Source organism: Penicillium expansum (genome assembly GCF_000769745.1).
Source record: "Penicillium expansum strain MD-8 chromosome Unknown contig125, whole genome shotgun sequence".
NCBI lineage: Eukaryota > Fungi > Ascomycota > Eurotiomycetes > Eurotiales > Aspergillaceae > Penicillium > Penicillium expansum.
Window position 1 is genome coordinate 1 of NW_015971386.1, and position 23278 is coordinate 23278.

Genomic DNA, 23278 nt, shown 5'->3' on the forward strand with positions numbered 1-23278 from the left:
TAAAAGAGCGCTATAAGTAAAATACTTAATATTATAAGTAAAAAAATATATTAATTATATAATTATATACTAGAAGTCTATTTATCTAGTTTATACTATATTAAGGCCTTAATAGGTTACCTAATAGGTTTTAGATTATAAGCTATAACCTATAACCTATTATTAGGTTGAAGTAATAGACCTAAAACCTATTTTAGGTTAGGTTAGGTTAGGTCTGGGTTAGAGTGGGTTATGCTGAAGTCTAATATTAGTAATACTCTCGTTTAGGGTTATAAAGATAGTAAAGGCCTTCTTTATTAGTAAGGGGGAGGCGCTTTAACCGCTTTAACCGGCTTAGTAATTAATTAAGAAGCTTTAAGAACTAAGAGGCCTTTTTTAGTAGGTATCTACCTTTAAGATCTAATATACTTTTACTTCTACTTCTTATTAATAGTATATAATTCCTTATTTTCTTTAATAAGTAAGATAGTATCTTATATTATAAGATAGAAACCTTTTATAAGCTAGTTTAATATATAATCTAATAGGCTAGGTAGGCTTTAAGATCTTATATAAAATAAAGCTTTAATTAATAAAGCTTAATAATATAGTTCTTTCTTTATAAAAAGAGTTTTTAGGATAAAATTCTAATTTAATTTACTACTCTAACTAACGTATTTCATATACAAGCTGCACACATAAGCGAGCTACGTACCCCACCCAACCCATTAAATTTAAATACATTTATCTTAACCATAACGCCATTAAAATAATTTAACTAACTAAGTAGTCTATCTAGATATGTTTCTCTTCTATACCCTAGTAATCTATATATACTATACCCCTAAGGGGGCCGCGTACGTAGCTGAATAGTCGATTCTCTAGGTATATTAGGGCCGGGAGGAAGTACTTTAGTTACTTCCTATTACTATATAATTAATATAGATACTTTTTAAACTAAGAGGCCTTCTTTTATAGGTATCTACCTTTAGGATCTAGCCCGCTTTTACTTCTGCTTCTTATTAGTAATATATAATTCCTTATTTTCTTTAGTAAGTAAGATAGTACCTTATATTATAATATAAAAGCCTTTTATAAGCTAGTTTAATATATAATCTAATAGGCTAGGTAGGCTTTAAGATCTTATATAAAATAAAGCCTTAATTAATAAAGCCTATTAATATAGGTCTTTTTCTATAAAAGGGGTTTTTAAGATAAAATTCTAGCTTAATTTACTATCTTAGTTAGCTAAGGGGGTTAGGGTTTAAAGCTAGATATTAAGCTTTAAAATCACTTAATTAGGTCTAAATAGTACTAAACTAATAGCTAAAAAGCTATTTTTAATTATCTCTGATTTAAAAGCTTTAATTTATATAAGAGGATATACTTTAAGGAAGTTAAGTTTATTAATATAATTTATCTTAACCTATATTTTTAATTTAACTATCTAACTATATAATTATTTTAATACTATAAAATAACCTATATTAAGAGGTTATAAAAAATAAGATAAATATACTAATATATAGATTAGTATTACTTTATTTTTCTTATAAATTTTATTAAATTTAGATATTAAATAACTTCTATAGCTATTAAGTATTAAAAGCTAGTATATCCCTTTTATATATAAAGTATTAGGAATAAAGAGCTTCTTAAGCTAATAAAGACTAATTTTATTAGAAGTCTAGCTATTAAGACTAACCTTAAAGCGCTAATCCTTTAAAAGGCCTTTAAACTATAATTTAAGAAAGACTTTACCTTTAAAAATTATATATAGAGGAAGGGCCTAGCTAGAAGTATTTATATACTTAATAATAGTTACTTATTCTTAATTTCTAGGTTATAAAAGTAAATACTAATTATAATATTTACTCCTTATTATAACCTTTATAGTTACTATTAACCCTATCGCGAAACTAGTCTTATTAAAATTATAGATATTATTAGGGTTAATTCTAAATTAAAAGATTATCTTTTAAACTAGATTAAACTACTTTATAATAATTTTTAGGTCTTTATATTTTATATACTTATACTTATACTATTTTAAGAATTAGGAGGAGAGGAAAGGATATTATTTAATAAAGTTTATAACTTAATTTTAGCTAACTAAAATAACTAGGGTAGTTCTATACTTTTTAAGAAGAAGGTCGGCTATTTCTTATATAGAAGAGGGCTAAGGGGCTGCTCTATATAGATCTATAAAGAGAATCTATTTTTTAAGAGATTCCTCTTTAATTATAGTTAATTTATATAAATTAGCGCGAGAATTTATATAAAAGGTAGTCCTACGAAGATATATCCGGAGGGTTGATTCGGGAACGTTAAAACGATAGGCTACTTCGCGAATAGCGCTGATTTCTTACTTCTTAATAGCCTAGATAGCTAGTAAGATCCTACCCTCTTGCTCTATTGAATTTTTAGAGGATCGAGAGCGTATTAGTGGTATGGTGGGTGGTTAAAAAATAAGGGGTTAATTAATTGACGCGTTTTGGGGTGGGTGCGCAGCTCGCTTGTGTGCGTAGCTCGTATGTGAAATACGTTAGTTAAAAGGGTTAAGGTTTAAAGTTAAATATTAAGTTTTAAAACTACTCTTTTTAGTAAGAAAAAGATTATACTAGCTACTTTAAAACTATTTTTAATAGTCTTTAGTTTAAAAGCTTTAATTTATATAAAGGATATACTTTAAGAAAATTAAGTTTATTAATATAATTAATCCTAATATATATTTTTATCTTAATTAGTTAGTTATATAATTATTTCAATATTATAAAATAACTAATATCTAAAGATTATAAAAGATAGGATAAATAAACTAATATATAAATTAATATTATTTTATTTTACTTATAAATTTAGTTAAATTAAAGTATTAAATAACTTCTATAATTATTAAATATTAAAAGCTAATATCCTATTTTTATATATAAAGAAATATTAGGAATAAAAAGCTTTTTAAGTTAATAAAAGTTAATTTTATTAAAAGTCTAATTATTAAAACTAATCTTAAAATATTAATCTTTTAAAAAGTTATTAAACTATAATTTAATAAAGACTTTACTTTTAAAAATTATATATAAAAGAAAGGCTTAGCTAAAAGTATATATATATTTAATAGTAGTTACTTACTTTTAATTTTTAGGTTATAAGAATAAATACTAATTATAATATTTACCCCTTATAATAACCTTTATAATTATAATTAATTTTATTATAAAACTAGTCTTATTAAAATTATAAATATTATTAAGATTAATACTTTTTAAGAAAAAGATCTACTATTTCTTATATTATAGAGAGTTAGGGGGCTATTCTATAAGAATCTATAAAGAGAATCTATTTTTAAAGAGAATCCTCTTCTATTTCTATTAATTTAGATAAATTTAGATAAGAAATTATATAGCTTTATACCCCTTTAAGGTAGCGGTAGAGGGTAGTTTTAGGTATACTAAAACAGTATATTACTTTATAAATTAAAGAGATTTCTTAATTCTTAATAGCCTAGATTACTAGTAAGATCCTACCCTCTTACTCTATTAAATTTCTAGAGCTTTAAGAGCGAATTGGTAGTATGGTGGGTGGTTGAATTAACTAAGATCTAATTCATAGACGCGTTTTGGATAGGGTGCGCTACTCGCTTGCGTGCGCCGCTCGCTTGCCGAATACGTTAATCGGTAAGCAAGTTGGCCACCAGTCGAAAGCGCGTCCATTAATTAGCACTTACTCAATTCAACCACCTACTGTGCCACCAATTCGCGCTAAATTTTCAGCAGAACAAAATGGAAGGATATTACTAGATAGATAAGCTATTAAAAAAAAAGAAAGATGGTCTATATCCCTTGCTACTTGCACTTTCATAATCTATACACCCGTATATTTATCTTATCTTTGATAGTCCGACTCCCCTTCCAAGGTTCGAGTCGGGGAAAGTGATTAGAACCCAAAAATACACTCAAAATATAGATATTTACTATGTAAACTTTATTAATTAAAGATTCTTACGTACGAGACCCCGGAGCCCTCCGAGTCTACTTAGAAGTTAATGAATACGACAAATCAGGTTTTAAAAGGCGTGCTAAGTCACAATACAGTCAGCTGCTTTTCTCGGGAAAAAAAGTAAACGAACACGTGTTATAAACGAGAAGATGAAGCAAAAGCGCTCTAGATCTCGAAGATAAATACCTTCCACCAGGGCCTTTCAATTTTACATGCATTAGCATTAATTACGTAGCTGGAGGAATTAATTAGACCCCCGAATTACGAGGAACCAACAAAGCCTTCGCCCCAATTATACCCTTGAATTAGGTGGCGAGGCCGAGATGGGACAGTAAAGCCACTATGATAAATGCCCCAGCGAGCTAGGCCAGGTCCGGTATAGAGCAGTATCTCGGGTGCCTAGATCAACCTTTAGGTCACCATCACACTGCCGTCTACAACTCCCGAACTCTAGGTGGGACTGTATTCTGGAGAGAAAACAGGGTTTTCTGTTCAATATCTGTTTGACAGTTACCAAAGGATTCGTACCTTGATTTTCAGGTCCAATCGAGCATAAAGTCCGCGTCATGCATGCTTTATCTCTATCAAAATCACTTACGCAAGATGTGTCCCTTCAAGTTTCCCATATTGGCCAACTTTATAATGAGCGTTGCGTGTCACTGCTTATTGGTCAACTTTATTATCTTTGCATTGAGGCAGTAGACATGAAATAATAGTAACTATTTAAATTCTCTTGTCACTGACCATTTGAAAACTTTTGTCTCCTTAGTCTTCCCCTTGTATTACAAAACGCTATAGCAGCGTCCAGAGAAAATTCAACAGCTGTACATTTGTATTGGATTCATTGGAACGGAAGAGGGTATACACAGCATGTGATCGATGTCGCCTAAAAAAAAGCAAAGTATGCATGCTACCGTCAAAAAAATGAAGTGCAAGCATCTAGGACCAAGCTGATCTTATCGAACACAGTGTGATGGAGATAGTCCATGTTCACGATGTCAGACAAACAATGCTCCCTGTGTCTTTGTGAAGAGACGGAAAAGCAATAATAAAGTATGCCCCAAAGGGTAAGTACAGCGTTCACCTCATTGGTAATCACGTATAGGTATTCTTACTAACTCATAGGTATATCAAATAGATATGCTGGGCTACTCGAGCATCAACAAGCCTGCTTAATTCGGGGGCTTCAGGAACTATATCGGCGATCCACTGAAGAAAGAATCTGCCCGCGGAATATTTTGAAATCTGGACCCAACGGTCGCCCTCTCACGCACGACCTGCTCACCCTTCTCATTCCACTCGACCATGCCGACAGCGATAATTCCGAAGAAACCTTAAAGTAAGACTATTCATGTCGCAAAGCTGGAAAAAATTTTAATGAAATTTGGGAATGAGGCGCCAAGGACGCCCGCCCCCCCGAGCGTTTCATCAGAAGACATCAGTGACCGTTCTATTCCGTGCAACTCACTTGCATATAGTCCCATTATGTGTCAGCCTGACATCGACGCCAATTCCCAGGTATCTGCTAATTTACCACCTACCAAGTGGACCACGGCGTTTCAGCAGGGTAGTTCCCGAGAATTCCAGCCCAATCCACAACAAGAATCGGCCAACGTTCAGCTCAGCACGCTCATCGAGATGGACTTGATGACTATGGACGATTTTGCGTTTTGGTCCCTATAGGATTGGCAAAAGTTTACAACATCATACGTTTCCCAAGCCGCGATGATTGGCATGCATACGGATGTATGTATGGAGCCAATGAGTAGTAACAATTATTCGGGTCTGCTCTTCAACGTGGATCAAAGACCAAACAAATTGGGATAGAATAAATTTATCTTTGCTGCATGCGGGAGCGATTGAATATATGTTGTAGATATGGTGTATTTTTGAACTTCCCCTCTTCCCTTCATTCCTTGGGCCATATGGCATGTTCAACTCTTGAGATTGGTCTCATGTCGCCGGGTTTTTACATATATCTATGGGGCTGGTGGTTATCCTAACAGCCTTTTCTTCTTTCTCCTGGTACCAATTGGCTTACAACTTGCACAAATAGATCAAGGAATTCGCAACTCCAGTCCCAACTCTACCTAGGTAGAGGGTAGTGTACCCAGGAACGAACGCTCAACTCAAACAATAGACTGCCATGAACCAAGGCTGTAGATGAAAGATGAATCGATACCTGTTTTTCATTACTTTCTCGGCACCGAGGCATGTTCAAGACGGGTAACTACCTCGGCTCCACCTTGCCCAGCTGGACTCCCCACAAACAGGCATGTGGATTATGTATTTTAGGAGTTTAGCTTGTACCTTTTATACGTGAGCCCGCAATAGAAGATACGAAGATACTTAAAAATAGAACAAAATGGTATTGTGCACAAAGCTACAATTGGAGAGGACAGACCCATAATCACTATGTGAACATTATAGTTCAAGGCGTTGATGGGGAATACTTAGATGTGGCCTCGTCACCGTAACGAAGATATTGCCCCTGAGCAGGTGACCGGCGATGTTCATTGGCTGCTTCTCTCTCGCATGAGAACCCACATTGATCCGGATATCCCCATATAACTCCGGATTGGCATGGCTTTGAAAGCTTTGCCAAATGGCTAAACAGCGACTCAGTGTTAAGTGTTATTCGGCGAGTGTAGGACTCACATTGGTGGGGCTCAAATTAGCTTGCCAAATCCACAAGGGCTGTCCCCACTATCTCAACTTAAGGGATTGCATTTCCATCGATTGATCCTACGAGATGCTTTGGAATATCTGGGTTGCAACACAAAAGAAATCAGATGACTTAGTCGATGGTTGATATTTCCACCGGACTTCAACTCGTGCCATTGTCAAAATAGTAATGGATGATGCGATTATGCGATGATGTCCTGAACCCCATCCCAACTCCAGGGCTTTAGCCCACTATGCCTTGCCTCGAGAGGCAAAGTTGCCATGTTGTAAAGAGTTTGCGGCCTGGGACATCTGCCTCTCTGTAGATCTCTCTTCTTGCTATCTCTGTTCAGCGGCTAGTGTGGATACATGCCTGATTCTCCCTTTGCCTCTTCGTCATAAAGACTCCCCCACTCCCCCACTGCCGTATTTCCCCACTTAACCATTCACCTTATCCCTTGCAGAATCAACCACCCTATAGCCTGTCATTCGTCACAAAACAAGAACAGTGAATCTCTTAGCTCCCAAGGTAGGTAAAATTTTCTCTTATGAGGGTTTTCATTGTCAATAATCCGCTTGTAAGGCATTTTAAATAAGTCAAAGATTTTGACAAGGAGGCAAGGACTACGCGTGTGGTCTGTCCTCAATTCTGCGGACGAATAAAGCCTGTTTATAACTGTGGGGAGCTCGCTTGCTCTGTGGGTGGGAATCTAGACTAGTCCAAAACAAGGGGGGTGCTAGTGGCAAACAAACTCACGGATGTAAATAATGCGTGTGAATTAGCTTCTTAAGAGTCCTGGAGGTGGCTATTTGCTCCTACTAGTACCAGTACATTCCCTATCTCATTGTGGCTAGAGATTACGCTGTCTCTGAATTCTGTACTTTACCGTTAGGATTTTCTCAGAGCAATCACTCGGAGAGAAGCAGGCACAAAGTGACCATGACCCCGAACAACACCGGAGATATGGATGATGTCTTACCAAAAGAGCAAGCGATGCATGTTGAGGATAACTCGAGACCTGAAATATCTCGAGAGCACCGCGAATATCTGCTTCAGCATCATGGAACACTTAAGTTGAATCCCTTGCCATCAGATGACCGGGCTGATCCTTTAAACTGGCCCAGTCGGAAGGTACGTGAGATCCGGCAGTGTCAACACAACTTTAACATCTGCTCATGTGTTGTTCTTAGAAACATACCACCTTGCTGCTGGTGGCTTTTCACTCCTTCATGGCCAATTTCATTGGAGCTGGCGTGATTCCTGCCTATGACACCTTCGCCGATATATTTGATGTGTCAGTTCAGGATGCCAGTTATTATACATCCGTTGTGGTATGTTTTTAGCCAAACAATGTCCGATGATACAGCATTCTCATCATATCTTCACCCGTATCAGATTCTTTTCACTGGCATCACTCCGCTGTTCTGGAAACCTCTCTCAGACCGGTTTGGCCGTCGTCCCGTGTGGCTAGTGTCAACCCTGGGTGCTTTGATATGCAACGTCGGTTGCGCGAAGTGCACTAGCTATGGAACTATGATGTTGTGTCGTATCCTGACTGCCACGTTCATCAGTCCTCCCCTTGCTATTGGGACTGCTGTTGTAATGGAGGTATTTTTTCAACATGAGCGTGGTCGGAAAATGGGAATTTGGGCGTGGGTAATCGTGCAAAAAGACCTCCTTTGATTATTTACTGACATGCTTTTGAACAAACAGACTCTTTGTCACACTCGGTCCTCCATGCGGCCCATTTGTAATGGGCTTCGTCACCTACCATATCGGATGGCAATGGATGTACTGGATCTTCGCAATAATCAACGCTCTCCAATTTATTCTGTATCTGTTCCTCGGTCCCGAAACTCGTTATATGGGTCACCGCCCTTTGGGCGTATCCCAAACCCAGGTTGAATACCTGCACTTTCGTCGTATCGACCCAACACCCTTTACTCTGTTTGAGTTCTACCAACCTATCTTGTTGGTACGATACCTCACAATCATGACACCTGTGGTTAGCTACGCTATGGTGTTCGGCTTCTGTTCTGTCATGAGCACTGTCGAGATTCCGGCACTTTTAGGACCGAAGTTCGGTTTCAACTCGCAAGAAATCGGATTGCAGTTCCTCGGGGTCATTATCGGGACCCTAACGGGTGAGCTAATGGGTGGGAATCTTTCTGATCTAGTTATGCGATGTGGCGCCAGAGCCCGAGGGGGTCGTCTCCCCCCTCTAGAGTTCCGATTATGGGGGAGTTATTTAGGATATTTGTGTGCAATAATTGGTGTAACAGTGTTTTGTGTGCAGTTGGATCGTGCACCACCGATGCATTGGAACGTCACTTTTATCATTGGTATTGGGATTGCTGCGTTTGGTAACCAAGTCATCACCACAGTTTTGATCACCTGTAAGTGCATTTCCCCCTCATTCCTCTGTCTCTGTTTTCATTTTCAATAAAACTACTAATAACAAGTGGTAAAGACTGCGTAGACTGCCATCCTGACCAATCCGCCTCTATTGGCGTCTTCGTCAGTCTCGTACGCCAATTTTGGGGTTTCCTGGGTCCCTTCTGGTACCCGGACATGTTCGCTACCCTTGGATTACGCGGTTCTGCAGGCCTAATGGTCAGTCTTATCATTGCAGTAGCTATTATTCCGGTAGCACTGCTGCATTGGAAGGGTGGAAGCCATCATGAGCAAAACGAGGATTAAGCAAAATGCATCAACTTTGCACTGAACTACAGAAATTTTGGCCCACAACTTGAACTAGTTCTGATTATATCCCCTGGGGATAGGCTGAGGCAAAAAATCCATCAAATCTTATACAATATTCTGTAGCTGGGCCGGCCGGTCACGGCGAAGTCTTGCGTATTTGATAACATGACAAATCTAGGTCGCGCCAACCTTTTCCTCTGTTCATCATTTCAATACCGTCTGATACTTCCAACATAAATGCTAGTAATATAATACCTTCTATCATTTATTAGATGTTCAGAACCGCAGTGCCCGTAATTCTTTTTGAGCTGGATCCAACAGAGAACAGGTATCGGCCTTTCGCAATCGCCCACTTCTGACCCATGGTATCCCAGTAGCTGATATCCCTCCTACGGATGCTCATGGTGACACTGGTAGAAGCGCCAGGAGAGATATTGACCTTCTCAAATCCCCGTAGTACACGCTTTGGTTGCGCTGCCTCGGCGGGGAAGCTGATATAAAGTTGAGCAACCTCAGCCCCAGCGATGCTACCTGTATTCTGAATATTGGTTGTTATCTGGATAACTTCTTCCCACAAGTCTTGGTGGCCGCCGAGGCCGAGACTGCCGGTTGGGTAGCGGGAGGCCAAGGCTGAGGCGTTGGTCACTTCAGCGGTCACGGTGCCAAATTTGAATGTGGTATACGATAGACCGTGGCCAAACTCATAACGTGCAGTGACATTCTGCTCGAGAAGAAATGTTAGCTCGCAAAATCCACCAAAGGCGCTGTCATCAGCTACCGCGGAGGCTGAATGAATTTTCTAACCTTGTTATCAAACCACCTGTAGTCGATATAAGCTCCCTCGGAAAAACCGCATTCGGCTGCATAGCATACGGAGGCAGGATAATCACCGGCATTACGACCGATGGTGTGAACTAGTTTACCACTGGGGTTTACATCACCATAGAGAACATCGACAATCGAGTGACCAGACTCCTGGCCAAGCATGCCACCGTAGAGGACAGCAGTCACGTTCTCATGGTCGATCCAAGATTCCACAAGACGCGGGCCAACAGTGTTGATGATAACAATGGTATTATTGCACTGTGCCGCCACGCGCTTCACCATTGAGTCCTGATCTGTGTTTGATAGCTCGCCACGATCCGCACCTTCACCCGAGTAGGTGTTCAAAAAAACGAGACAGGCTTCAGCATTCTGTGCGTAGTTAGAGTAGGAGAAAGACATGGATGTCCCCTCACCACCACCACCGACTGCACTTGCTGTGTTGCTGTTGCTTGTTGAAGTATACGTATCGTTCATGAGCCACCAAAACATGCCGCCATTTTCGACTTGACGAGAGGTTAGAGCCATGTGCGGGTCAACAACATAGGCAAAGGACCCAGAACCGGAGCCCGAGGGAGATACGAGATGACCTTGATACGTATCGCTGCCCGAGCCACTAATGGTGAAGGCGTGGTTTGGGCCGGCCATGGTAGGACCAGCATGTGCACCAAAGGCAGCCAGAGTGCGTGGTCTTTTCAAAGGAAGACCGCGACCACCAGATATGTTATTTTTGAGTAGCACCAGCGACTCAGCGGCAATCTGACGGATCAGGGTGGAATGATTACCGCGCACATCGCGATACTCTGTGAAATCCGCCGTAGCAGGTTGCTTCCCGTTGTCAAGCCCAACGTAAAAATAGCCAATGACATTGCGGATTGCCATGTCGTCCAATCTCGCCTGTGTTAGCGACCCGTTCCGGATACCAGCTGTGATGATGCTCTCGGACCAAAGTGAGCTAGACCCAAAGTCCAATCCGGCATTGGCCGATTTGAACGAAGTCTCCTGAGAGCCAACATCAGGAACAACAACTCCAGGGAAACCCAATTCGGACTTAAGGAGTGCGCTGAGGGCGGCTTCGTTCTCGCAAGATAGCGTGCCGTTAATTCTGTTCATCGCGCACATCACAGCGCCCATGCCAGCCTTTATTGCATCGGCAAACGGCCAAAGGTACACCTCATGAGTTGTTTTGTCATCAGCATTAGAGGAGTACGCTTGACTGGCCCCGGGACTGAGGGTTCTGGATCGATTTGTCTCCTGCTCGTACAGGAGGTAGTGGCGGCCAGTGGCGATCACTCCAGCTGCATTTTGACCAGATATGGATTTTTCCATGAAAATGCCACTCAGATAAGGATCGGGAGAAAACGCCTCGGCCTGACGACCACCCCAAGGGCTGCGACCTAATGGGCCACACTCCGGCCCGTAAACCAAGTTATACCCCATGCCATAGAATTCTTTGCCTGTGGCCAAGAATTGTTCATAGGCAAGATCACGATCCCAGGTCATCGACAAGGCATTAGCACCAGGGAATCCGGAGACAAAGTAGTTAAGATCCACACCGTTGACTCCATCTTTACCCTCGAGTGCTTTCCACATTCTATCAATTGAGCCTCCCGTGATGATCGTAACTTTCTCGGTGTTGTTGAGGGATGAAACGAGTGATTTGGCTTTCTCGTAGGCAGTTTGATACAATCCCAGGTTGACGGTACCTGACGAGAGCAATGCCGATGTTGGCGTCTTGTCCGTCAGGGATAGTGCGATACCGCTCAGAACCTGGGTCAGATAAAGCCCCCAAAACGGCTTCATGATAATGTAGATAAAAATAAGGAGCTCGGTATTGATGGAAGACTCCTGGGAGGTGGAAGAGAAACTGAAGGGCTGGGTGTTTTGATGCTCATTTATATATACATGACTCAGAAATCCTTGTTTAACCATGAAATCACCATTCTCAATCCTCTTGATATCGCACCAAAAACCCAGAACATTTAGTCTAATAGTGATCCTCAAGAGGATGAAGATTGCCCTTCTCCATTACCTAGTCTGGATGAAGCTGCGTAAGTTCCAGGACAAATAATCGACTCTAATTGAGCGTCTCCTCATTCGTCAGGCCCCACAAGGCTCCGGGTGGCCCCACGAACCTCCGGCTTGGCACATCAGCGTGGTACCGAATCTACTTTCAACCATGATTGTATTCAATTATTGCCTCCTGTGGATCTTTCAAAAGGGGGTTGGTTTCAAAGATTTCCATCATCCGGGCCCTGCATATACTTACTCAGCGGTTGCGATAGCCGCTGGCTCCGGCCATTTCCCGCGAGTCTATAATCGGAACATTCCTCAATCCATTGCGACGAGGACCCACCAATGTTTGCCCAAAAGAAACGTGGATTCAGTTCTCGAAACGGAAGGAGAAAAAGGGGGTATGGATCTGTCCGTCTGTCCGGCATCTTCGAAGAGTCCCAATTCTGTTGGCCTCTCTGCAGCTGTTTATGACAGCTATAAATATTGGCTTGCTTCCCTGTTTCTTCCTCGGCATCCATCATATCTACACAAAGTCGGTGATCATCCGATATTTGCTCCTGATAGCAATCTTCAAGCATTTCAGTGCTCTTCCTCATGAAGTTTGCTACTGTCCTCGGGTTCCTGACCGTGGGGGCCATTCCCCTTGCCATGGCTCTAGGCTCGAATGATGCCGCAGAAATTGCCAGCGGCTCAATGCCAATCTACGGCGATGATACCGCGTCAGTTGCCTTCCGACGAGCCATGGACCCCTCAGCCGCTCGTTCCAGATATACTGGATTCAATCAGTCGACTGAGGTGCTCAAGAAAGGATCTATCCGCCGCCACGGAGCCAAGGCCTTAGTCAGTGATATACTCTTTGAGCGCGACGTACCCATGAAGTTGCGGGACGGAACCACAATATACACTGATGTCTTCCGCCCTGTTGGCAATCGCCCAGTCCCAGCCATTATTGCCTGGAGTCCCTACGGCAAAGAAGTCGGCGGTCAATGGCTTGATGACGTCACTGACCGATCCGGCGTCCCGCTATCGGAGGTATCCGAGCTTCAAAAGTTCGAGGGCCCTGATCCCGCGTATTGGGTTGCACAGGGCTATGCCGTGTTGAACCCCGATGCCAGAGGTGCTGGTTCCTCAGAAGGAAACATCACCTTTTGGGGACGCCAGCTCGCGGAAGATGGCTATGACTTCGTCGAATGGACCGCAGAGCAGCCCTGGTGTACTGGCAAGGTTGCCATGTCAGGAAATTCGTGGCTGGCGGTTTCGCAATGGTTCATTGCTGCGGAGCAACCACCCCATCTGGCAGCCATTGCGCCCTGGGAGGGTCTCACTGATATGTTCCGTGACTCGAGCAACAGAGGCGGCATCGCAGCGGCTGCATTCAACGAAGAAATCATTACAACTTTCTCAGGCCCCAATTGGATCGAAGATGTGCCACGCATGACTGTTAACCAGCAGCTCATGAATCACTATTGGCAAGACAAGATAGTACGACTCGAGCGAATCAAGGTCCCAGCCTACATTGTCGCTAGTTACACCAACGCTGTGCATACTCATGGCTCATTTGAGGCCTTCCGCCGCATTCAAAGCCAGGAGAAGTGGCTCCGTGTTCATAACACCTCAGAGTGGCCGGACTATTATGAAAACGCTCATGTGCATGATCTCAATCGCTTCTTTGATCACTATCTCAAAGAAGAGAAGCACAATGGCTGGAAACAGACACCATCTGTCCGCCTTGCTATCCTTGACCCTGGCCACCAGGACGAGCTCAACCGTCCTCAGTCAGAGTGGCCTGTCTCCGGTCTCGAAACCCGATCGCTTTACCTGCAAGCGAACGGCTCTCTTAATACCCAGGCTCCTGCCTCAGCGGCCACAGTTGGATACAAAGTTGGTAGTACCTCAAGTAATTTGACATGGTCTTTACGCTTTGAAGAGGTGACCGAGTTGATTGGATATACTAAGCTGCGTTTATGGGTGCAGGCTGATGGCTCGGACGACATGGAACTGGCCATCACCTTAGAGAAGACTGATGCCAACGGCGATCCCTACATCGTCACAGGGGGCAGCGAGACATCGGACATTGTTTCGTCCACGGGATACTTGCGTGTCTCAGCTCGCCACCTGGATGAGGCGCAGTCTACACCCCTTGAGCCCTACCAAACCTTTGATAGGGAGCAGCCACTGAGCGTTAATGAGATTGTTCCCGTCGAAATTAGTCTTTGGCCAATGGGTCTGCGATTCCACCCTGGCGAGCATCTGCGCCTGACAGTCGCGGCAAACACAGTTGTTCCTTCCGACACTGAGTCTGGCTTTGGCGTTTCCGCAGTTCCCGTGCCTGCTGCAGGGGGCACTTTCCCCGCTGCATCGAACACCACGTTGAAGGTGCTTGGTGGGTCAAGCGAATTACCGGATAATATTGCCGCTCAGCGCGTTGCGACGCCAACAAGCCGCAACAATGGCACCCATTTATTCCACGTTGGTTGCCAATACGACAGCTACCTCCTTGTTCCCCTGAATGTGACCTCCTAAGTCGATGATTCGGTGCCTCTTTGATCTTAATCTGTTTCATAGTCTTCATTTTCCCACTGGCCGGGAGATCATTTGTTCTGACGGTCTTGACAGTCTCACTTGGCAGCTTTTTGCAGCTGGTGAATCTATCCACTGTTTTTTTTTATTCCTTTATAATTCACTTTGATATAGATAATTCGTTCTATATGAGAAAGGATTCCCTCCACGGGGTGCCCTATTCGGTCTAAACTTGTGGAATTTTGTAGATTTCAAATATGACGCATTCAACCAGAGCGACAACCATCGTACATACCAAGATAGTGTTTACAACTCTTCCAAGGTTCATGTCTACCGACCCTAGCTACAAATTGGGAAGTAGAAACCTTTGATCCTTTAAGTTGATAAAAAGTTAGGTATGCCGAGAGAAGAACTTTACCCACCTAGTGTAATGGGGAAACCGCGCCACATCCTCACGTGCGGCACAGCGTCCAAGATGGTATTTCTAGCCCTCGATCGCATAGCATAGAAATCAAGCATCATACACATATTCGAAAAACAGCATCTATTTCCTATTTTGGTCGTACACGGGGACTGCTTCTCTCCCCATGATCCCCGTCGAGCACTGAGCTCCCCCGTCGTCTTGTCTGCGATGTCAGACCGCCAGCGCGCTCTTCCCACTTCACTAGGTAAGTATTCGGATAAAGAAATTCTCGTAGCAATGTATGCACACACTACACTATCATGCAATTATATATAACTCCACAAATTCAGTGACACATGAGATTGTACAAACCAATGTTGTCTCCCGAGTCCCCATCGTTTCTAGCAAAGCTGGTATGAGGGTATTGTGATAGGATGGTGGCATGCCAACCTTGAAAGTAGTGAGATACGATTGAAGGAATTGGTTTTCCAAAATCCGGACAGTTTCTGTAATTCATCGCTCATACATTTAGTATGGCACTAGGTAGATGTATTGTGGCTTGAGAATCAATGGCGGCAATCACATTCTCCATAGCTAATAGCCGATCGGAAACAACGCTCTGACAGGCAATATCTCGCATGGTTTGTATGCCGGCATGAATGTAGGATGCATTGCTCAAAGAGGCATTCTCATCCAAAAGACAGTGGTAGCCTAGAGCCAAGCAAGCACTTTCAATGAATGAAATATTGTTGGAAGAGTCCTGCAATAATTAGCTAGCATTCTCGACGGTCATGAAGGATATCAATACCTTGAGTATCAACCCGGACTTGCAAATATCTTCGAGTAGCGATATGATCATTTTCGCGGATGAGACGGCTTTTTCAACACCGTCCGAGAGCCATGAGCTGTTCGAAGTTTCCCACGCCCCGAAACCTCCATTTTGGTATTGCGTGCTGCGAGACTGGCCTTTCCTTCTGTCCAATAACGCTAGGAATGGACGATGTGCCACGAGCATAGCGTAATGATACACTAGACTGACATTAGCGCCAGCCGACAAGTGTCAATCAACCCAAGGGGAGAACGAGACGGGAAAATTTACACATTAGCAGCAGATAAGATGTTGTTTGCCTTGTTTCATCTTGTAGTGATCCTCCAGAGCTAAATCCATACAATGTGTTAGCAAGCCTTGTGAGGAGTTTCTGTGCTTTGTCTGAAGATTGTAACAAGTCATGCACTGTAAATTCATCGTTGTTTTGAACCCGGTGAAGTTCATTAATGACTTGCGCAAAACTAACGAGGGCGGCCAAGACAGGCTCCTCATAACAGACAATGACATTCTTTATATGCTCGGCACCAAAAGAGGAAGGGCGTCCAAGCGAGGTACAGACATAGCTGGATCAGTGTCAATGGGGGTTTCCTTCCAGCAACGGCGATAACAAAGTGGGGGCAAACCTTTCATAGCAATAAAGCGACAGATAAGTAGTCCTCAAAACGTTGCGACCACGAGAGTCATCCCGTCGATCTGTGCAGCTTGCATGCTGCAAGCCCGCTGCAAAAGACCGCCTAGTCGCATCGCCAAGTAAGGCGTAGGCTGAATCCACTCGACCAACCTGCCACTCATACTGGGCGTATTCCTAGAAAGATCAGCCTGATGACTGGATTAAAGAGAAAGGGCGAGAACGTATCATTAAAATAGTCGCTTGAATTGCGGGAATGCTGGATGGCGACCCGGACATTTCATTGACCAAGAATTTTGCTTGTTGAAAAAGCCTTTCTCCCCAGTGATCCTGTTCGGTGAAAGTCGTCCCAATCGATAAGGCAGCAAAAAGAACCGCGTGCTGCGCGGGGGAAAAGTTCTTTGAAGCGCCTGGGCAATATATTTGGTTCAGCCAGCGCTCCAAGGAGGCGGCGGGTTGGAAGGGAAGCATGTATAGAAGCGTAGACGTATAATTTTTCAAGAAGTGGTCGGCTAATGCGAAAGGGAGTAAGCCGAGATTGACCTTCATGTCCTGGGACGGGCTCGAATAGAGATCATGTTGTGAGTTGAGAAAGATCAGGCGACGATATCCAAAAGCGTCCAAACAATTGTTAGCTAAAGTGATCTCATCGTCTCCACTATGGCATCCACCAATCCAAGAAGAAGGGAGCAGATGATAAAGATTGATGAGTAATGAGATATTGGAGGACGGTCCAAAAAATGCATTACATATTATTTCTTCGCCTAGAGAAGACTCTTGATGGGTGGCTTGGAAGGGTTGAATGAGTTTTGCTGCGTTGAAATTGGCCGTGCTTGTGACAAGCTCCTGGTGGTGTGGCGAATCTGTTTTTCGGCGGCGAACCTGGCCGAAGACACAGGGACTTGACCGTTCAGCACAGCTTCTGCAGGGTTCACGTCCGTCGCATTTGAGCTTCCGTCTTCGACATTCCTCACATGCTCTGCGAAGGCGTGATGACAAGGAATGACCTAAATGAGCTGCCATAGTATGATATGCGATTCCAATGAAGGGCCCAACACAGTGAAGGGAAATAGACGTGGAAGAACCAAGCGTGAATCCTTTTTGAAATTTGCACTAATCTGCTTCTGGAAGAGTTATATAATGCGCCATTCAAGTCACGTGATCTCTATCAATATGGATAACACTATGGGTATGCTTATGTACCTATCTGGGTACGTAAGTACACATGTAGTCTTGGAGGTTTTTCATCTCGGTATGAAATAATAGTTTGATATACTAAGTCGAGAAATATCTGACGGGCCAATACTGAGCATCAACCCGCATCCCTGTGCATTGTCGGATAGGGCTCCGAAAGGAATAAATGAATGGGAACATAGGGCATATTCGTATTCGCATTCATACTATTCATATCATGCATTTTGCCCGCATTAATGGATCTTCCATTTTCCCGGCTTTTGTATTACAGAAATACACGTTTCCACTCCCCATCTTGTATTTAAAGTGCCATCACGGCCTCGGTCAAGCATAAGTAGGAAATAACTTCCATGCAAACCATGTTCTAAAGTATATACCCTATATTTTAGGGCGAGGTAAGCTCTATGTGCTCTGCGTGATTATTTTTTGAGCGAAATTATATATATCTGTCAGGATGAGGAATTGATGTACTGGCTGGTACTGAACATGTCCAATAGAATCAGATGATTGATTATAGGTGTTAAAGATCGGTTGAACGATCTCAGGGGTCTATACAAATAAGCTTCGGCGTGTTACAACACCGTCCTTTCGAATGTGCCCGGGATACCGTCCGAATACTAGGGGGAATTGGGTGAACGATGAATAAGCCTGTACCAAAGGGTCCTAGTGGTATTTGACCACTCTCTCAGTTCGTCAAAATACCGTAGTAGGACAGGGCCTTCCACAGCATTTTACCATTCTGAGATCCTCATAATAGGGATTGCTCTAGTCCCCTGATCCGTACTAAAATGCGTTATGATGTTATCTCAGCTTCATGTTATCGGTGGTTAGTGCCAGGGTGGGCAGATTTGGAGGCATTTCCTGCAAGACTTTCGGCATGCAAATGGCTACTGGTGTTCTTGCAGCTTGGCTCCATGAGACTTGGACTCGCATTCACTAGCAATTTCTCTTTGGTCCACCATTGGCACGGGAGGCAGCACGGCAATTAGTTCATTGATTTCTAAGTACAGCCGAGGCCAATCGTTCCAAAACAAAGGTATCGGCTTTGGTTATGGTAGAATTTAGACATGTGGGGTGGATTATTCCCCACGTTTCCCCACATTTTAAAAAAGCCGGGGCAACCAAGGCCGTCTCGACCATATCATGCCCGAGCTTACAATTGGGAGGGTTACCCCGCGCGTAGGCGTCACGTCGGTAGTTGACACCAAAAGCTGACCGACCGTATCCTCATTGTACTTAAGCATCCTAAAGAACTTGACTCTGAAGATTCATCTTAACCGCACCAACTCATTCATTTCAACTTCCATTACACTTGTTAAACAAAAGCTTATTGATATGGCAGACTCAAAGCCACAGGGCGAGGGCGTGAAAAGGGCAAGGGTAGAGGATATCTCCTCAGGTGAATTGCAGTTGACGGAGGAAGAGCGTCGTCTCGATCGAGAGACCCTCGTACGATTGGACTTGCTGCTCATGCCTTTGACTCTAATTCTATATCTTCTGGCATGGCTAGACCGAGCAAACGTAGGAAATGCCCGCATTGTAAGTCTAATTTTCTAATATGTCGACCCATTGTTGACTCTTTCTCATGTCTTATAGGCTGGGCTCGATAGAGACCTCAATCTCTCCGACCATCAATACAAAGTTGGTTTGGAAACCCACCCTCTATCAATGACGGCTGATTCTAACAAGCTTAGCTATTACGGTCACCTACGTCCCCTATATTCTAGCCGAACTCCCATCCAACCTCATCCTCAAAAAGATCGGACCGCGCATTCTTCTCCCTACGCTTTGCACAATCTGGGGCACGGTCACTATCCTACAATCTCAGGCCAGCAGCTTTGGCGGTTTCGTCGCATGCCGGTTCTTTCTCGGCCTGTTCGAAGGTGGTCTCTTCCCAGGCATCGTCCTCTATCTCTCTGGCTTCTACCGCCGGCACGAGCTCCAGGTGCGCATCGCGCTTTTCTTCTCGGCCGCCTCACTCAGCGGAGCATTTTCAGGCCTACTTGCGGCAGCAATAGAACAAATGGATGGTCTACGCGGCCTCCGCGGTTGGCAATGGATCTTCATTCTGGAAGGAGTTTTTACCGTCTGCTTCGGCCTTTGTTCTTTCGTCATCTTCCCTAATTCTCCCGCTAACGTCCTCACTTTTAAATCCTGCCACATCGACCGCTGTTCCGCCCGCCTTCGAGCGGACGGAAACGCCCACGACGACGAGCAAGTTTCTGCCCGCGCCGTTTTTTCCGTCCTCAAAGACCTTCATGTCTGGTGTCTCTGCGCTGTTCTTTTCTGCAACGGTGTCTGCCTCTTCGGCCTGGCGTACTTTTCACCTTCGATTGTCCAAACCATGGGCTACAATAACACCACTACCCAGCTCCTCACCGTCCCACCCTACGCCTGTGGCTTTGTTATTACCATGGCCGTAGCATACCTGGCTGATCGCTTCCAGCAACGTGGCCTCAGTGCTCTTGGCTCTTGTGGTATTGCAATGATCGGTGCAATCCTCATGCTCCTCGGTCGCAGTGTCGCAGTTCGCTACGCTGCGCTCGTCGTTTTTGTAACAGGAATATATAGCTGCGCACCGTGCCTAATCAGCTGGGTCCCGAATAATAGTGCGGGCTATAGTCGACGAGCCACTGCCGTCGCTATGGGGTTCATTTCCACTAGTTCGGGCGGCATACTAAGCACATGGATTTATCCCAAAGCCGATGCGCCGTATTATCAGCTCGGCGCGAAGGTCAATCTATCCTTGTCCGCTATTGGGATGGGGCTGGCTACTGTGCAAATTGGGTTGCTAGTGCTTTTAAACCGGCGGAAGAAGGTGACAAGGACGGAAATTCTAGATGGGCTTGAGGGACATACTCTCGAGGACCAGAAGGCTTTGTTAGGTGATCGGCATCCGGATTACCGTTACACTTATTAGTCTCCTATGGCGAGAAAATTTGAATCGGAGCTGCTTAGTATACCATACAATTGTACTATCTCGTTGTAATGTGCCTGGCTTTAACAGTTTTCTGCCAGAGTAACATCGTCAACGATAGGCCAGTGTCTATTAGCCAAAAACAGGCACATACTACAACCTCTATATAGGGGTATTTACAATTTTTTTTTTTTTATACTTACCCATATCATATATAAGCTCGAATATAAAGCCTATTCTATCAGGCAAAAGCGGTAACAGAAGTACCTTTTAAAATCTATATTTTAGAATATATTTTATTTTTACTGGTATCTAGAGACCTTATATAATATAGATCAACTATGTATTTATTTTTATCTATCTTATTAAATTAGTTATAGCTAGTTGAAGTTTCGTTGTAAAAATTGAAGTTTTGGTCCAAAAGTCTAATTAGGTATAGTGTTTGGTCGAAAAGTCCAATTAAGTATAGCGTTTAGTCTAAAAGTCCTAAAATAGAAATTCGTCCAAAACACAGAAGTACGGCTTAGTCTAAAAGTTAGAAGTTTAACTTCGGTGTTTTAGACTATACTACATACACTACTAATAACTATATGGTCTAAAACATAGAAGTACCGCTTAGTCTAAAAGTCAGAAATTTAACTTCGGTGTTTTAGACTATACCGCACTTCTATATTTTAGACTATACCGCACTTCTATGTTTTAGACTATACTATACTACTAATAACTATATAATCTAAAATACAGAAGTACGGCTTAGTCTAAAAGTCAGAAGTTTAACTTTAGTATTTAGGACTATACCGCACTTCTATATTTTAGACTATACCACACTTCTGCGTTTTAGACTATACTATACTACTAATAACTATATAGTCTAAAATATAGAAGTACTACTTAGTCTAAAAGTTAGAAGTTTAATTTTAGTATTTTAGACTATACTATACTTCTATATTTTAGACTATACTATACTACTACGTTTTAGACTATACCACACTACTAATAACTATATGGTCTAAAATATAGAAGTACCGCTTAGTCTAAAAGTCAGAAGTTTAACTTCGGTGTTTTAGACCATACTGTACTTCTGTATCTATTAGCCAAAAACAGGCACATACTACAACCTCTATATAGGGGTATTTACTATTTTTTTATTTTTTATACTTACCCATATCATATATAAGCTCGAATATAAAGCCCGTTTATTTTTACCTATTTTATTTAATTTGTGGTAGGGGTTGGAAGTTTTTTAACTGGATTGGTAGCTTTGGTTTAAAATTCCGAATTAGGTTAGTATTTAGTCTAAAATTCCTAAAAGGGAATTATTAGTCGAAAATACAGAAGAAGTTATCTATATTTCAGACTATCCTATTCTCCTATATTTTCGACTATACTATTCTTCTATATTTCTAACTATTACCTAGACCTGGCAGTGACCCTCCATTTAGACCCGTCTATTAGCTAAAAACAGGCACATACTACAACCTCTATATAGGGGTATTTACTATTTTTTTATTTTTTATACTTACCCATATCATATATAAACTCAAATATAAAGCCCGTTTATTTTTACCTATTTTATTTAATTTGTGGTAGGGGTTGGAAGTTTTTTAACTGGATTGGTAGCTTTGGTTTAAAATTCCGAATTAGGTTAGTATTTAGTCTAAAATTCCTAAAAGGGAATTATTAGTCGAAAATACAGAAGAAGTTATCTATATTTCAGACTATCCTATTCTCCTATATTTTCGACTATACTATTCTTCTATATTTCTAACTATTACCTAGACCTGGCAGTGACCCTCCATTTAGACCCGTCTATTAGCTAAAAACAGGCACATACTACAACCTCTATATAGGGGTATTTACTATTTTTTTATTTTTTATACTTACCCATATCATATATAAACTCAAATGTGAAGCCTATTTATTTTTACCTATTTTATTTAATTTGTGGTAGGGGTTAGAAGTTTTTTAACTAGATTTATAGCTTTGGTTCAAAATTCCGAATTAGGTTAGCGTTTGGTCTAAAATTCCTAAAAGGGAATTATTGGTCGAAAATGTAGTAGAAGTCGTCTGTATTTCGGACTATCCTATTCTCCTACATTTTCGACCATACTATTCTTCTGTATTTCTAGCTATCGCCTACCCCTAGAAATTCGATAATATTAAATTTCTATTTTAATATATTATAGATACTATTTAGTGCTCCTAGTTAGTAAATACTGCTATACGATTATAATTTCTACTTATTAAAGTAGAATATAGCCTAAAACGTAGTAGTTTACTATGATTTAAAATTAATTATTATCCGACAGTCGGAAATGTAGTAGTTAATATTAGTCGAAAATACCGGAGAACCTGATAGTCGAAAATATAGAAGTTCGGCTTAGTTAAAAATGTAGTAGAAGATATCTATATTTTAGACTATCCCCTTATCCTATATTTTAGACTATCCTATTCCTCTGTATTTCTAACTATCCTATATCCCCTAGATTTATATATATTATAGATACTTATTAGTTCTATTAGTTATAAATTACTACTATATAAGTATAATTTCTGACTGTAGGGCTTAGGGCTTAGGGCTTAGGGCTTAGGGCTTAGGGCTT

General features: G+C 42.1%; 4 protein-coding genes across 4 annotated transcripts; 3 read left to right on the forward strand and 1 right to left on the reverse strand.

Annotated features, from left to right (window-relative positions):
• Positions 1-7582: 7582 nt before the first annotated feature.
• Positions 7583-9343, forward strand: PEX2_037870 (Major facilitator superfamily domain, general substrate transporter; the record flags this gene model as incomplete). The annotated part of the gene is made up of 6 exons (XM_016741062.1): positions 7583-7774; positions 7834-7974; positions 8039-8295; positions 8357-8787; positions 8926-9039; positions 9114-9343. 6 exons carry the CDS (start codon positions 7583-7585, stop codon positions 9341-9343), a joined length of 1365 nt encoding a protein of 454 aa, XP_016596660.1.
• A 271-nt stretch (positions 9344-9614) lies between these two features.
• On the reverse strand, positions 9615-11971 carry PEX2_037880 (glycoside hydrolase family 3 protein; the record flags this gene model as incomplete). The annotated part of the gene is made up of 2 exons (XM_016741063.1): positions 9615-10145; positions 10220-11971. 2 exons carry the CDS (start codon positions 11969-11971, stop codon positions 9615-9617), a joined length of 2283 nt encoding a protein of 760 aa, XP_016596661.1.
• An 807-nt stretch (positions 11972-12778) lies between these two features.
• On the forward strand, positions 12779-14707 carry PEX2_037890 (CocE/NonD family hydrolase; the record flags this gene model as incomplete). Its single annotated transcript, XM_016741064.1, has 1 exon — positions 12779-14707. The coding sequence occupies one exon, from the start codon at positions 12779-12781 to the stop codon at positions 14705-14707; it is 1929 nt and encodes a 642-aa protein (XP_016596662.1).
• Positions 14708-18901: 4194 nt separating this feature from the next.
• Positions 18902-20678, forward strand: PEX2_037900 (putative MFS transporter; the record flags this gene model as incomplete). Its single annotated transcript, XM_016741065.1, has 4 exons — positions 18902-18952; positions 19010-19297; positions 19355-19403; positions 19453-20678. 4 exons carry the CDS (start codon positions 18902-18904, stop codon positions 20676-20678), a joined length of 1614 nt encoding a protein of 537 aa, XP_016596663.1.
• Positions 20679-23278: the final 2600 nt, after the last annotated feature.